The sequence below is a fragment of the Plectropomus leopardus genome, chromosome 13 (genome assembly GCF_026936395.1).
Source record: "Plectropomus leopardus strain MGB_pleo_1.0 chromosome 13, ASM2693639v1, whole genome shotgun sequence".
NCBI classification, from domain to species: Eukaryota; Metazoa; Chordata; class Actinopteri; order Perciformes; family Serranidae; genus Plectropomus; species Plectropomus leopardus.
The window spans coordinates 17,919,240-17,933,535 of NC_142188.1; the positions used below are offsets into that span (position 1 = coordinate 17,919,240).

The window sequence follows — 14,296 nt, forward strand, 5'->3', positions numbered from 1 at the left end:
TGTTGGACTCATATATGTTTTACAGCTTTAATTAGGTTGTTTTCAATTCCATGTGAGGTACAAGCTGAATGCTGCGCTGTTGCGCTGTTGCTGAGGGCTGGAGTCGTGTAGATGGTGTAGGGGGGATGGGAGAACTGGAGGCTTCTGCTACATGCTGTGCAGCAGCCAAAAACCAGAGGAACCTGTTTATCCATGTTATGGTTAAACTTCTTCACAACAGCTGCAATGTTGCACATTTCAGCCTTTGTGTTAGGAGATGAGAAATGACCGCATATACATCTAAAAAGGAGCTACTTTTCATATTAGTGTGTCCAAGTGCAATGAAAAGCATGCTTCTTTTCTCAACACAAGGCTTTATTAAACACATTACCTCCTACTCAGACCATTTCCAGGAGAATGATGAGATACTACTGTGCAGCAGTTTTATCTAAGAGCACTAAAAGCATCATTGTACTGTTACTGGAAAAAGAAAGGTAACCATGGCAATGATATTTTCCAGGCAGGTGAAAGTCTGGACAGGCACGCTTTTAAAGCACCATTTGTTTTCCAGTTGGAAATAGAGGTGGAATTTTTGTGAATTCAATTCCACTTAGGCAGGCGTGTGTAGGCAAAGAAGGATTGAGAGCAGGCGCCGTCTCCGAAATAGCAGAAAGGAAAAATGCCATTACATGATCTGCAATGCAGGATATTACATACATTACACTGGAGATAGTGGTACTGACACATGCGGTGGTCTGCTTTTCTGCATCTAATGTTAACTTCAATCTTTCTGATTGTACTTTGAAGCACATTGCCGTACCAAAGGGGGTACTCAAAGCAAGCAGCAATATGGGTTCACGATATTGAGTATTGATTGTTTTTCCCCTCATAGAATATAACAACAATAAAAAATCAGTAACTGCAATACTCCAGGCTAGAGACTTCAGGAATATTTACAACAGAATATCATATCAATTCCCTGTTTAATCTTCAGTTCTTTTGTTTTTCTTGCGCATGAAAGCCCAGGTGGATTTGTTCTCATTGATTTGTCTTTATTGTCCAGCTGTAAGAAATACCATGTAACTATTCTTGACTGTTCCAGGCTTCCTTACCTATAATATCATTTGATTGTCTTTGGTTGAATTTCTACGTAGGCAACCCGAGACAACAAGCCATGTCTGCAAATGCTTTGTAAGGCCTATGAACTGTTCAAGTACACTGAAGTCATTTGTAATCACAGAATAGCTGTGATTGGCTATAAAGGTTAATATATTCCTCAAAAATAATCAACCACACTGTCTTAAATAACACTATTTTCTACTTGACCAATCAAACAATCATCTCTCTATTCACTTGAAAGGTCAGAACAAACACAATCAGTGCCAATTTGTGCACACCTCACAGAAAAACACTTACATATTCTTAAATATATATAAACTATTTCATTCAGCTGCCTCAATTCAGATCCCTAACTTGATGCATTTAATTATGATTATCTAACAACTTCGACAATGTCCAGTCATCCAAGTTTTTCAGGTTATATAGGGGAAAACGTGAGAGAATAATCCAGTAGAGTTAAATCTCCTCTTCCATGATTTCCACTGGGAAAGGGGGGTTTATTGGAGAGAAGAGAGCCGCTGGACTTGTGAGTGATGGGGGCCCAGACTCAGCACCAGCTTAGCAACGTGTCCTTCAGAATGAAGGCAATCTTCAAACAGCCCTCATATTCATTCAGATGACAGATACCTTAGGGGAAATGATGCAGAGGAGAGGGAACTGTGTGTCATCTAATTTTCAGATGGACTCCCTGGAACTACACTCTTGTACCAAAATGTCTTTAAGGCAAATGTGAATACTGATCTAAAAGAAGAAACACCAGTGACGCAATGCATTCATTAAAAGATCAAGATGGCAGCAGTACTGTTAATTGAGATGAGATTTTAAAGGTGCCCTGTGGAGTTCATTGGGACAAACTAAAGTTATGTCTACTTTCACTGTTTTTCACCCAACACACATTTTGTATATCCTGTCCGACAAATGTGTTAAATGCATTTACTTCCTCATAAAGCATTTCTAAAATATATTTTAAAATTGTGAATTGTTTAGATCAAGGTTTGCTACCTTGCAATATTAGAGGTCTCCACAGGGGACCTTTAAGTAACACTCTGTTTGATCGTTTGCAGCATTTTTAAGGTGAATTGATCTCTTTGTTGCTGTCCTTGACATACAGACTTACTTTACACCTTATCCCAATGCAGGGAAAAAAACTCCACTTTGGCAGACCAGTGTGTAAGATTTAGGGGGATTTAGTGGCATCAGGTGGTGCAGATTGCAGATTGCAACCAGGTGAAATCTTTCCCGGTTTGAATTCCTTCAGTGTTCATTGTTCAGGAGGTTTTTACTGGGAGCCGAAATATCTGCAGAAGCCTCCTCCTCTTCAAAACCATTGGACCAGGTGATTTAAATCAGTAAAAACTACAAATCAAAATCAAATTACAAATCAGTATTGCTCCAATGCTGTTCACAGACAGGCTGCTAGCCTGATGCCTGCTAATGTGTGCTCATTTTTTTCTCTGGTAACTTAAGATCCTGATGTTTAGGACATTTTTACCGGGGGCTGACTTATCCGCAGGTCTCTTCCTGTCGAAAACAAACAGAGCTGGCGATTTAAACTGGCAAAAACGCTGAATAAAGCAGTTTCATGTTAGAAAATAATTTTTTTTCTTTGCTGCTCATGGTGATGGGGCTGGTAATTCCGGTGACTGACAAAAAAACGCTAATTGCCCAATCTAGAGAGTATTTAGTTTGTCTATTCTGGGCTACTGTAGGGACATGGTGCAACATGGTGATTCTATAGATTAGGACCCACTCCCTGTGTAAAATGGCTCCCTTATAGCTAATAAAAACAAAAAAGATTGTTACTTTCAGGTGATTATACACTAAAGAAAACATTCTTATTATATCATACTCCATTTCTGTCAATATATCCTCCTAAATCCTACAGACTGGACCTTTAAAGTACCAGATGTGCAATAATAAAGTAAGACATAGTCTCCCGTATACTGTTGTTTGATATATGGAGGCTAACTATTCTACAGAAAAAAACACTAAGACACTCTTTATGTGTAAAGTATTAGAACAAAAAACAAGAAAAAAACAGCAGCACTTGGTGTTTATGTGACTTGTGAAGTTAAAGGTGTGCTTCAAGGTGTTGTGCATTTCAAGTTAGTCATACAGACAGCCATTGTTTGGTCAAACTGCAAGTGCATCCCAAGCCACTGTGATGGATAAGCAAGGAAGATGCATAAAAAGAAAGTGATGGTGAAAAAAGAGAGAAAGACACAGGGAGAAGAGCTGGAGGAGAGTATACGAGTACACATCCCTGAGGCCCTCCCAGAAGGTGCTGGAACCCTGACCATGTCTCCTCTGAGGTCCATGACAGTCAAAGTGCCAGACTGCGAGCGCTGGAGGCTGAAGCCTGCGCACGCTGCACCACTCCTGGACACTTCTCTCTCTTCTGCAGCTTATGGTTTTGAAACAAGCCCTCGTTTCGTGGGACACCGTGAGCTCCATCTGGGAAAGTCAATAGCCCTGGAGGCACAGACAGAAAGCACAATGACCAAACCACAGAGAGATACCACTGACATTGTAATAAACAAACTGTTGTAACAGTGTAACAGGCTCACCATATCCCTCAACACGTCCATCTTTGAATTCTCCTTCAAACTTCATGCCATCGTATCGACTGAAGACTCCTGCACCTTGAAACTTCCCATGTGCGAATTCTCCCTCATATCTAGCATGGAGAAAAGAGAGCAGGGTCTGATTTATTACTATTTACTGAGGACAAATCTTTTTCTTTTTGTCTCAGTCAGTGCGTTTACATGATGTTAGAAAAAGTCAAATTATTGTGTCAGTCTGACTTAAACTGGACTTTTAAAATACATGTAAACATGTTAGTCTGACTGAATTTGTACCACGTCGAATTTCATGATGATGATAATGCGGTTAGGGGGTCAGTTTACTCTTTCATGTATATGCCTCAACTGAACTGGCCTTCTGCGCATGCTCCATAGTCCCAGTGCCAGGCTTTGACCTGGAAGTCGAACAGCATAAGTTTGTGGAAGAAAGTCAGGAAAAAACAAATAAGAACAAGAAGGGAAAAGAAAACTAAACAAAAATATACAAATAGAGTCTGCACACTCGGTAATGCTCCCATGGACATTTATTACCTCCACATACAGCATGTGATGTTAGCTCTACTTCTGTCTGAATTAGGGCTAGGGCCCAAAACGTCACACATGTGGAGGTAATAGATGTTCATGGGAGCATACCCAGTGTGCTATTTGTATATTTTTTGCATCAATTTGTTCTGTCCAGTACTTAGTGTATAACTGCTTAACTTGTTTGGTATGTGACATAATAGGTCAATCAGAAGAAGGTCTAGCAACTTAGTGAAAGGGGGCATATCCCCACCTACCATGGAGGAGTTGGACATACTTCCATCAATATATTAATTCTCCCCTGGTGCTTGTATACTGGGACAAGGACAGTAGTCCAACTAAAAGGCCTAATCGACCTCTAACTGTCACTTGACTTAACTGTGCATGTAAACGTAATGACTCTTTGGATTCACATACCTTGACCCATCTGTAAAGAGCAGTACACCAGAGCCATGGAAGAGTCCATTCTCAAACTGACCAGAGAAGCAGGTTCCATCCTGAAACTTGAGCTGGCCAACACCATGCCTCCGACCTGAAAAATCACACAAATCAGACTGAGCAATGGCTCAAACTTCAAACGGAGAATGGAAACACAAGAAATCCTGTCAAGGCAAACGACCTTGACACCATTTGTCAATTCACATTATATCTATGTGGATGTCATCATGCCTCATCTGACCACTTAGCCCTAATGGATTGCTCTTTGGTAATAGAGAATAACACACTGTAAGAGATGACCAACTAAGCTTGACATTTGAACTTGCAATGTGGCTCAGGGTTTTATATTTACTTGGTATTGGAGAGCCACTACATATGTCACGAGTCAGTACGTGCTCGGATTTAAGTTCCCCCCCCCACTGTCAGATAAAGGTTTACTACTGAATTAGGAGTCCCATCTGCCTCCTTAGTGGTGGGACTTACAGCACTCTAATCCATCAGAATTTTTAGCAGGGATTTCGACTTTAGGATCCAGGAATGTACTTGCATTCCCCTTCTGGTAGCCACCATGATCCACTATTGAAGCTTATAATCATATCAGGGGGCACACACCTACAAGTTTCTGGAAAACTGCTACAACTGGTTTACACTTGATTGGCGGGACTGGAAAAGTGGGCCAAGTTGCCTTGAAAAGTGAAGAAAAAGAAGGTTTAAAAAGTATGGACAGAGTTTGGGTTAACCTAAAATCATGACTGGATGCCAAGACAAAATGCTTCTGTTCGTAGCATTTCCATTGATTTGGTTTCTTGGCAGCAGCTGACAGAGGACTCTCTAAGATTTCCAAAACAGGTCCAAAGTCTAATCCAGTAGATTTGACAAAGCCAGAGCTGGTAAATCTGGCTCTGTTCGTCATGGGTTGCCAATGCTAGCTAATTGGGATTTGATTAACGGCTTGAGCTTGCATGTCACTAACATCACTGTATGTGTGTGTGTGTGTGTGTGTGTGTGTGTGTGTGTGTGTGTGTGTGTTGTAATCTTTGCCACAGGTGAGAATTTGACAGATAGATTAAACATTTTAGTATGCAAACATCTGTGCAGATTAATGAAAAGAAAACCTAAAACATTTGATACCACTGGTAGTTGCATTTGTTCTTGCTACCTTTCCCATTATATAATAACATTACATATACTGATGATTTAATGAGCATCAAGCTCATACTGAGGCAGAGAGTGCTGATTCTGATTTTGCTAATCTCACAAGATTTACTTGAGGCTAATCACAGCACAGTTTTATGCCATTTGCATGTCATTCTCAGTAACTGCTGTGTTAAGTGTGCTCACAATTTACTTGCACGTGTGCATGAGAGCAGAGATATGTGTGGAAAAAATGAGAAATGTAAACCTGTGCTGGGAAGCATGAAAAAATAACAATAACTAGCACCTATTGAATTATTATTTTGCGGAAAATACCTAATATGTTCAGTTTTGTATACCTGTATGCCAGAATCCTTGTGTTAAATCCAGACTAGATATAACAAGTACTGAATGCATTTTCGCAGTCTGTCTGTCTCTCACCATTCCCCTTCACCCAGCTGATAACTAACACACTGATGCCTCGGAGAGCGTTAGGAGGACCAGATGTACAGTGCAGAAGGTGCAAGTGAAAGCTTGTCTCATTTCTGTAGTTAAGTCAGTGATGCTTGCACACAAACTTTATATATAACCGAGAAGCAGGGCTGTCTTGCCTTCTTTCCATTCGCCGTGGTACTCTTCCCCACTGGCATAGGTGAAAGATCCTCTGGTCAGAGTCATTTCACCCCTGTTTTCAACACAAAAACACACTTATTGGCAGCAGAGATAAAGAACACATCTATACTGGTGACAAACAATATACATTTAACAGATATGCATCGCTCTTTAAAAGGTTTTCAGAGTGAAATGGGCATCGGAGTCTCTTTGAGCTCTGAGAGGTTGTTCTTTAGCTGACCAAGACCTCTGATCTTACAGTGGAGGGAAGTAAGGGAGAAGGAAAATTTCCCTAATGGGATTACTTTTGCTCAGGTAGTTCTCATGTCCAGCTGGGTATTACTTTTACAATGTTAACAAAAGTAGTCATTTCAAGCTTTCCAGACACACTGAAATTAGGCATTACCATTATCAATGAAAAAAAAGAAGAAGCTAAAGACAGTGGAAATCTAGCAATAGACTCAATTACATATCAGTATTCAGTTTATTTACAGTACCAAACACCGTTCATTTGAGGATTATTTTTCAGGACATGCTGCATTTTACAATTAAGTATCTGAAGCAGTTTTTTTTTCTATCTTCAGATATTTGAACAGGATGTGAATTATTGTGAAAATAGCTATAGAAAACATTGCCTTGGTGCCAGTGCATGTTCCTGTAGTTGAACTTAAGTGAGGGTCGGATCAAAGGATGAAGACAAGTCACAGCAAATCCTGTAAATGTCAGCCTTATAGGAGTCTGTTTATTGCTCAGTGCATGTTGGTGGTGGTGATGCTGGTGTGAGCCCAGTTTGAAACTGCACACTTGTGGGAGAAACGCCTTCTGTGAAGGAATAGGCTGGAAAACGTGACTGTAGCATGACTGCAGATATAAACAAAAGCTTATCGCATGGTGACAATTTCAAAACAGCCTGTTCTTTAAAAGACATGACAGAGTGTTACAGAATGGCAGTCAGGTGTAGTTTTACCCATGCCGTCGCCATTAAATAATTCATCAGTTCATACCAAGACTGAAACACTCTAACGTGATTGTGAATATCAAAATCAGGTTGCCAAGATGTTTCAGTGAGTGCAGCCTTTACATAGCCTACATATTGCTATTGCATATTGCTCTCGCTTACAATGACAAGCCTATGTAAATCGACTGTAACCTATGGCAACACGACTATAAGCGAAAAGCCACAACACCTATTAACGCTATCATTTACCTGTACGCTACGTTTGTCTCCTCTGAAGCATGGAAACCACCGTTCAAGAGCCGAGGGGCGTAAAAATATGAAAACACCGGCTGAGAAACGTATGCCGCATTTAGGTGCTCCTCGTAAGCTCCTACATCCGAGATAGAGAGTCTTAAAGGACATTTAGGCTACACTGGCGTCACGTGCTCTGGCACAAAATAAAAAAATCTACAGTAAAAGCATTGGAGTGCGCGTTGTTTCATTTAGATATTATGGCAGCGACGTGTATTATAGCAGCTGCATGGATTTTTTTACATGTCTTCCCGTAGCCATAAGTTGCAATAATTCGACAGCACCTGAATGCAGCATTACAACAGCATCATCGCAGCGCTGTTTCATTGCATGATTGTTGTTGGCTCTCATTGAAAACTTTCTCTGATTGGTCTGGTGAACTACAGTTTACAAGCTGAAGCATGCATGTTTTAAAAAGGCTGTTGGGCATTTTGCTGAAGCTTCTTGATGTACACAATGTTACACTTTAATTGGCTGTAGTAGGCTACATTATGTGTAATGTATAGGCAATAGACTGCATATAAAGTACAGACTCTAATGAACCATAAATAAAGATCATCATCATATTATTATTATTATTAGTTTTGAAAAGGTGAGATAGGACAATAAAGTTTAAAAACTGCTTAAAAATTATAATAATTCTGTACCATTATTTTGAAATATGTAAGTGTGATAGTTATAATTAGTTTTTCCTGGGCTTTTTTTTTTTTTTTTTCCTTTGTGTTTTTCCCTAGCTGTTTAGATTTGCTTACCCCCCCATGATTTTGTAAGAAATCTAATCAATTTCCTCAGGGTTCATAGATTTAGTACCTGTGAAAGGTGTCTGAAAGCAGCCCAAGAAAAGTGATGTTGCTTCACATTTTTTAAGGGTTTAAAGCCTACTACTACTACTACTACTACTACTACCACTACTATTACATCTACTAATACCACAACTATTACTACTACTACTACTACTACTACTACTACCACCACCACCACTACTACTACTACCACCACCCACCACTATAACTAATGACAACAGTAATCAAAATGATATTAGGCTGCATATTTATTCTTCATTATTACCCTATCATTATTGTATTCCACAGAGGGATTCAGATAAAAATATATTGGGATAATTGCACAGGCAATAGGCTACATTCCCTCTTGCTCTGGTGCAAAAACTACCTGTGGGCTCCCATCAACCCTGTGCCTTATATTTTATCAATAGATGCCCTAAATCAAACACACTGGTCCTTTAAGGGTATTGTTGTTGTTTACATTGGTGGCCTTAATTCAATATTTTAGCCTATTTATTTATATATTTATTAACTTAGTTACTTATTTACTGATTTAACTACACATTTTGCATTGGTTACTATGTGCCTGAAACATTTCTCCCTGGAGCGATTTCCTCTTGACACAGAGAAGCGCGCGTTCACATAGCAAAGCGCTTCCTCTTCCGTGCTCGTGCCCGCCAGACGACGATAGAAAATGGCGAGTCCATGCAAAAAGCAGCAATGCACTATCGACAGGCGCGGCTTTCGGCAGGAACTTGACTCGTGGCGACACAAACTCATTCACTGTGTAGGTAAGGACAATGCCAGCTGCACGGTGTACAATTTCACCGGTTGAATTTCGTCTCTGTGTGACCGTTACCGATGTAAATAACCCCCTATTACCGGACTCACTCGGGGCATCTCCGAGCTACTTTTTGTTCCTCAACTGTTTCCTTCTCACGGTAGCCTGCCGGAGCAGTTACTTAAATGTTGCAGTTTGTCGTAATGTGGCACTACTTTCTTGGTTTTCTTTGCTGATTTTATTGTTTGTAAAGCCAAACTGTAGACTTTGGTTATCTAACGTTTCAGGCGTAACGTTAGTTTGTTTAAAGGGCACCGTGCTCTTTTTAAAGGGAGTGTCTCTGTGCGCTGCGTCGGCTAAAAAAGCCTTTTAGCCAATGCGCGTTCCCGTTTGATGATACTGTATTTTGGATGGGGGAGGGCCACTCATGCCCACGGTGGATGTTTTCAGTTAACATTTAGCTTTACTTGCCTTTCTCTAGTCACCTCCTGCGAGCGCGCATTACTGCATTGAGGAAGTGACCCTGTTGGGGGAGTTGCTATTTTCGACGACGTTTCACCAATAAACTTCTCCAACGTTAGCTACTTAGTTTCTCAGCCCCCTAAAAATAAAGTGAAAATGCAATGTTGATTTCAGGGCTCAAAGCTCGTTGTGTTGTGTATGTTTGTGCTTGGGTGGTAGGTGAAGAGCTATAATTTTGTAATATAGCTAAAGCAACGTCGTTAGCAGGACCCAGCAGAATAGGACATAACCTGATCAATCAGGGTTTGAGCAGGAGATTTAACCCTTCCAGTGGCTTTATAATCTGTCTGTAGGTTGGTCCAACTCTTTTGTCCAGACTGAAATATCTTCCTCTAGCAACACCACCAGCAGCTTTACATTTTTGGTCCTTCATTGAACTGTTTTCGCAACTAGGCCTACACTACAGTCCCTGCTTTAAATGAATTGGCCTAAAATTAGCAAAGGCGTTCATTCTTCACAGATGATGTATAAATTGCCCCAGGAAATGGTTCTTAAACACCTAAATGAGTTTGTATTTTGGCACTCCTGGTTCCCTTGTCTCAAAGTCAGTGTTTTTTTGTTTTTAATGGGTTTTTGGTTAGGAGTCTTAAATAAGGTCTGTGGTGAACACAAGTTTAAGAGATGTTCACATTTTGGTCTGTGACAAAAAATATCTTCATCATGTCATCAAGCCATGCCGTGTCGAAAACAGCTTTACAGTCTTGTTGTGGTGCCGTCGTTGAGTCGTGCGACTGTGGTGTAGTTTGTTTCGCCTAATGTTAGATTTTTACTTCCGGTGATTGCATCTTTTTATAAGATCACCTTGTATCATAAACATTTGTTTGCCAAAGATATTATTTTCTGCAGTAATCCAAAATCCAATGGAAAAATCTCATTTGCTTTTAATAAAGGAACCAGGACGAAGCTAAAATCTTCATCTGTCTATAGAAAAACATCATCCCTGCGGCACTCTATTGTTTTCAAACTTATCCTTTTACTCTCTTTATCTTGTGTGCAAATGATTGGTCTGCGTAAGTATTAAATGTGTTGGTTGAATATATTTAAATACTTAGGTTTGTATGCTGTTCCTCTGGCACAGGTTGAAAAGACTGTACTTAAGAGGGCTAGGAAAATTATTCCAGACCCCTCTCAAGTCTTGTACTCAAAATATGAACTGCTGCCATCAGGCAGATTTAAATACAGAAGGGGTTTCCTGAATATGTATAAGAACTATTTTAACAATCTGTCAATGACTTTGCCAAACTCAATACAAAAGGAAGGTGTAAATTGTGGGCCAGTGTTGCATGTATTTTAATGCCTTATTTGTCTGCATTTGTCTGTGCTTTGCAGTTAACATCTGTTTCAGCACTTTGAATTTATTTTTATGTGAGAACCTTTTATGTCCAAGACAAATGTTCCAAGAGACAAATAATCTTGAACCTTGAAGTAAAGGATTTTTTTTAATTAATTGACAGAATAAAAATATTTCTGATTTTTTTTCAATACTTAATAAATAAAACATATTTTTCCTTGAACATTATGAAGTTCTATGTTATACGTTATATAATTCACCTTCTAATAATGCTGTATCACACATGTTGACAGATGGCTTACATTTTCGTTAGTAGTTTGACACCATTTGACAGAAGGGCTGGAAGAAGAGGGAGAAGCCATTTTTAAATCCATGCCTCACCAACCTCCTTCTTTTGACTCAGTAACATAGCAACAGCCAATGTGGACACTCGGCACCATCACACAGGATTGATCAAGCAAATGTGGAGCAGAGAGTTGCTTGGTGACCCTAATGTTCGTATTAAATCAGCTCCTACATTTTTTTTTTTTTTTTTACTGGTTTGATCATAATTCTTAATCACTTCCTTCAGTCTCACAGGGAGATATGAAACAAATTATTTCTTTTATTGACTCATTAATGCAGCATGCTTCATTAAGGAAACATTTCCATATTACATAGGACTGCCTGCTTTTGGATGGATGTAACAACTTGCAACTTTAATCATGAGTACAAAAACATTTACGTCGACAGATTATTATCCATCCATGTTTCAAGTGAGAGTCTCTGATATTGCATGCAATTTATTTTACAAATTTAATGCCTAAACATGCATATGCAGTGTTTTTCCTTGTGAGATTTGGCAGAAAATGAAACAGCATTTTAACCACAGGACGCAAAAACTAATTCAAAACCCAGAGCACTACTTCTGACACTGCTGATCTCAAAATGTCACATTAAATCAATCTCACTTAAAGTGGCTGCTATGTATAGGTCGTATTGAAATGTGTAATGTATGCACAAGGCATGTACTCTGTGCTTGCACAAAATTCTTGACCTGAATTTAAAGAGTAGTTATGTGATGTTTTGAGAAACAGTAACACTAAATCTTACAGTAATGTCTCTTGAAGAGAATGTTCACCTCAGACTCAAATTCCTATTTTTCATCTCACCTGTAGTGCTATTCATTTATTTTGATTGTTTTTGGTGTGAGTTGCCGAGTGTTGGAGATATCAGCCAAAGAAATGTGTTCCTTCTCTCAAATATAATGGAATCATAGACTTAAAAAATAAATCACACATTGGTTTGTGGGCCCCCATTTTGAAGCCTGGAGTTTGGCATTTTGGCTGGCGCCATCTTGTTTCTTGGAGCCAGAAGTCACCATATTTGGGTGAGAGGCTGGGGTCAAAGTGACCAAAAAAATTGTGTACCAGGCTGTAAACATGTTTATTTCTGCTGTGAAGTTTGGCATTTTAACATGGGGGTCCATGGGTATTAACTCGGTACATGAAAACTGCTCACAACAAGGTCTGTGTAAAAAATTGAGTTACAGGGACATGATTTCTTTCAAGAGACACTTCCATTCATTTTTTCAAATGTATTTTCGTTATTTTTTGGTGCTTTTGCATGCAACAAAAGGCAGACACATATTTACAGCTGATATCTCCAACACTCGGTAACTAACAACAGTAAAAATCTAGATTGATAAATGGCACTTTTAGCTAAGAGGCTACAATACTAGGTGGCTTTTGGGCTCATAATTGAAAAGAAAACAAAGAGGGAATAATGGCTTTCTAACTAGTCACTAGCTCCAGACCCAGGACTGCTCAGTTAGTCAGTTCCCCCTTCATGATTGACAAATGTCCCTTGTGTTTGGGCATAATTGTAAAGCTGCAGAGTACATGACAACAGCATCAGTCTGCTTGCTGCAGAATGGCATATTCTGTCCATGACAACAAGGCCATACTTTTGTTTGGCTTTTTGGTGGAGAGGGCTGCACGCCACCACCACCCTGCTGACGCTGAAATGGACATTTTGTCTTTGTGTATGTAATGTGAGCAGTAAAACTGCAGGGCAGAGACAAGGGCAATTGTCCCATAGAACAGCAGCAACAATTGTCTGTATGTTTGCCTATACATGTGTTCATGGTCAATCTGCCCCCAGATGAACACTGTGTGGCTGAAACTGTGTGTTCTGTCTGGATTTTTGGAAAATTTAGACCAGAACAGCAACACTTGAAAATGCCCGGAATGCCAGATATTCATGCTTGCATTGGACATGTGGGTGAGTGGGATTAAGGATGTGCTCAAACAAATAAGCAAATATTGACATCAGGCAGATTGCTTGTTTATTATTTAAACTTAAGCATGGCCCATTTTCTGCCCCAGCATGTCCCCCCTGATGGGCTTTTGGCCTACATTTTCCTAAATGTTGACATTTTGCGAAACATGACCACAAGCTTGCATGGTTTCATATAAAATGCACTGACTTGTTTTTCTGTGTGTATGTGCTTGGATGTACATTTGTGTGCATGTACCCTTTTGCCTAAAATCATGCTGGTCTCATATTTGTTATTCAAAGTTAGGCTTTGTGCAGCATTACACCATTTGACTGTCAGTTTGCATCATGTCATGTTAAGTATTCACAGAGTGTTTTTCGCTGTAGATGTTGCTCAAAGCTGCCACCTCATTGCCTGCTGCATAGCCTGATCCAACTACTGTATATTGCTTGTAATGAACACAATGTGTAGCCAAATGACATTGCAAGCACTTCTTTGCTCATGCTCATGTAATGTCAAAGTTTGCCTGTTGACCTACACTGCGTTCCTTTTTATTGGATAGCATAGCGGGCAACAGTAAATGCATTTTAGATGGTTAGGCATGATTAGGCTCGGCCCCTATGTGATGGGCTGACTTGGGATGAAAATAGTCATGTACTGTAGCTCGACTAATTTGTGCAACTTTGTCATCTCTGCACTCATCCTCAGCCCCCAGCCCCATCTTACATTTTCACAGAGCATTGCTCAAGGATATCAGTGACCCTCTTCATACAAAATTCCACATGCAAGCATTACATTCCTAACATTGGTATGATTTTTAAAACATGAGTTGAAAGATAAAAGAATTTACTGATGAACAATCCCTCTAGTATTTGCAAAGGCTGTAGCCAAAGATGCCAGATTTAGCAAGGTTTATTTTGGCTCCACACTGACTTGAGCTTAGGGAAGCTCCTGTTCTGCAAGCCTGTGGTCACTCCTGAGATAGCATGTGTACAGTAGTTACAGTGGGGGGATGGGCTGAGTGGGGG

At 39.8% G+C, this 14,296-nt stretch overlaps 2 protein-coding genes across 3 annotated transcripts in view; one reads left to right on the top strand and one right to left on the bottom strand.

Annotated features, from left to right (window-relative positions):
* Positions 1–314: 314 nt before the first annotated feature.
* On the bottom strand, positions 315–7,679 carry morn4 (MORN repeat containing 4). Its single transcript, XM_042501529.2, has 5 exons — positions 7,594–7,679; positions 6,386–6,459; positions 4,620–4,734; positions 3,666–3,775; positions 315–3,570 (listed from the first exon to the last, which is right to left on the bottom strand). The coding sequence occupies exons 2-5, from the start codon at positions 6,450–6,452 to the stop codon at positions 3,422–3,424; spliced, it is 441 nt and encodes a 146-aa protein (XP_042357463.1). The 5' UTR covers positions 6,453–6,459; positions 7,594–7,679; the 3' UTR covers positions 315–3,421.
* Positions 7,680–9,076: 1,397 nt separating this feature from the next.
* Positions 9,077–14,296, top strand: part of LOC121954964 (ligand-dependent corepressor) — a 30,052-nt gene continuing 24,832 nt past the window's right edge. For both annotated transcript variants that reach the window (XM_088086272.1, XM_042502724.2), the window contains exon 1: positions 9,077–9,208. In XM_088086272.1, coding sequence (XP_087942398.1) covers positions 9,112–9,208 — 97 coding nt within the window. In that variant the 5' untranslated portion in view covers positions 9,077–9,111. The remainder of the gene's footprint in view (positions 9,209–14,296) is intronic.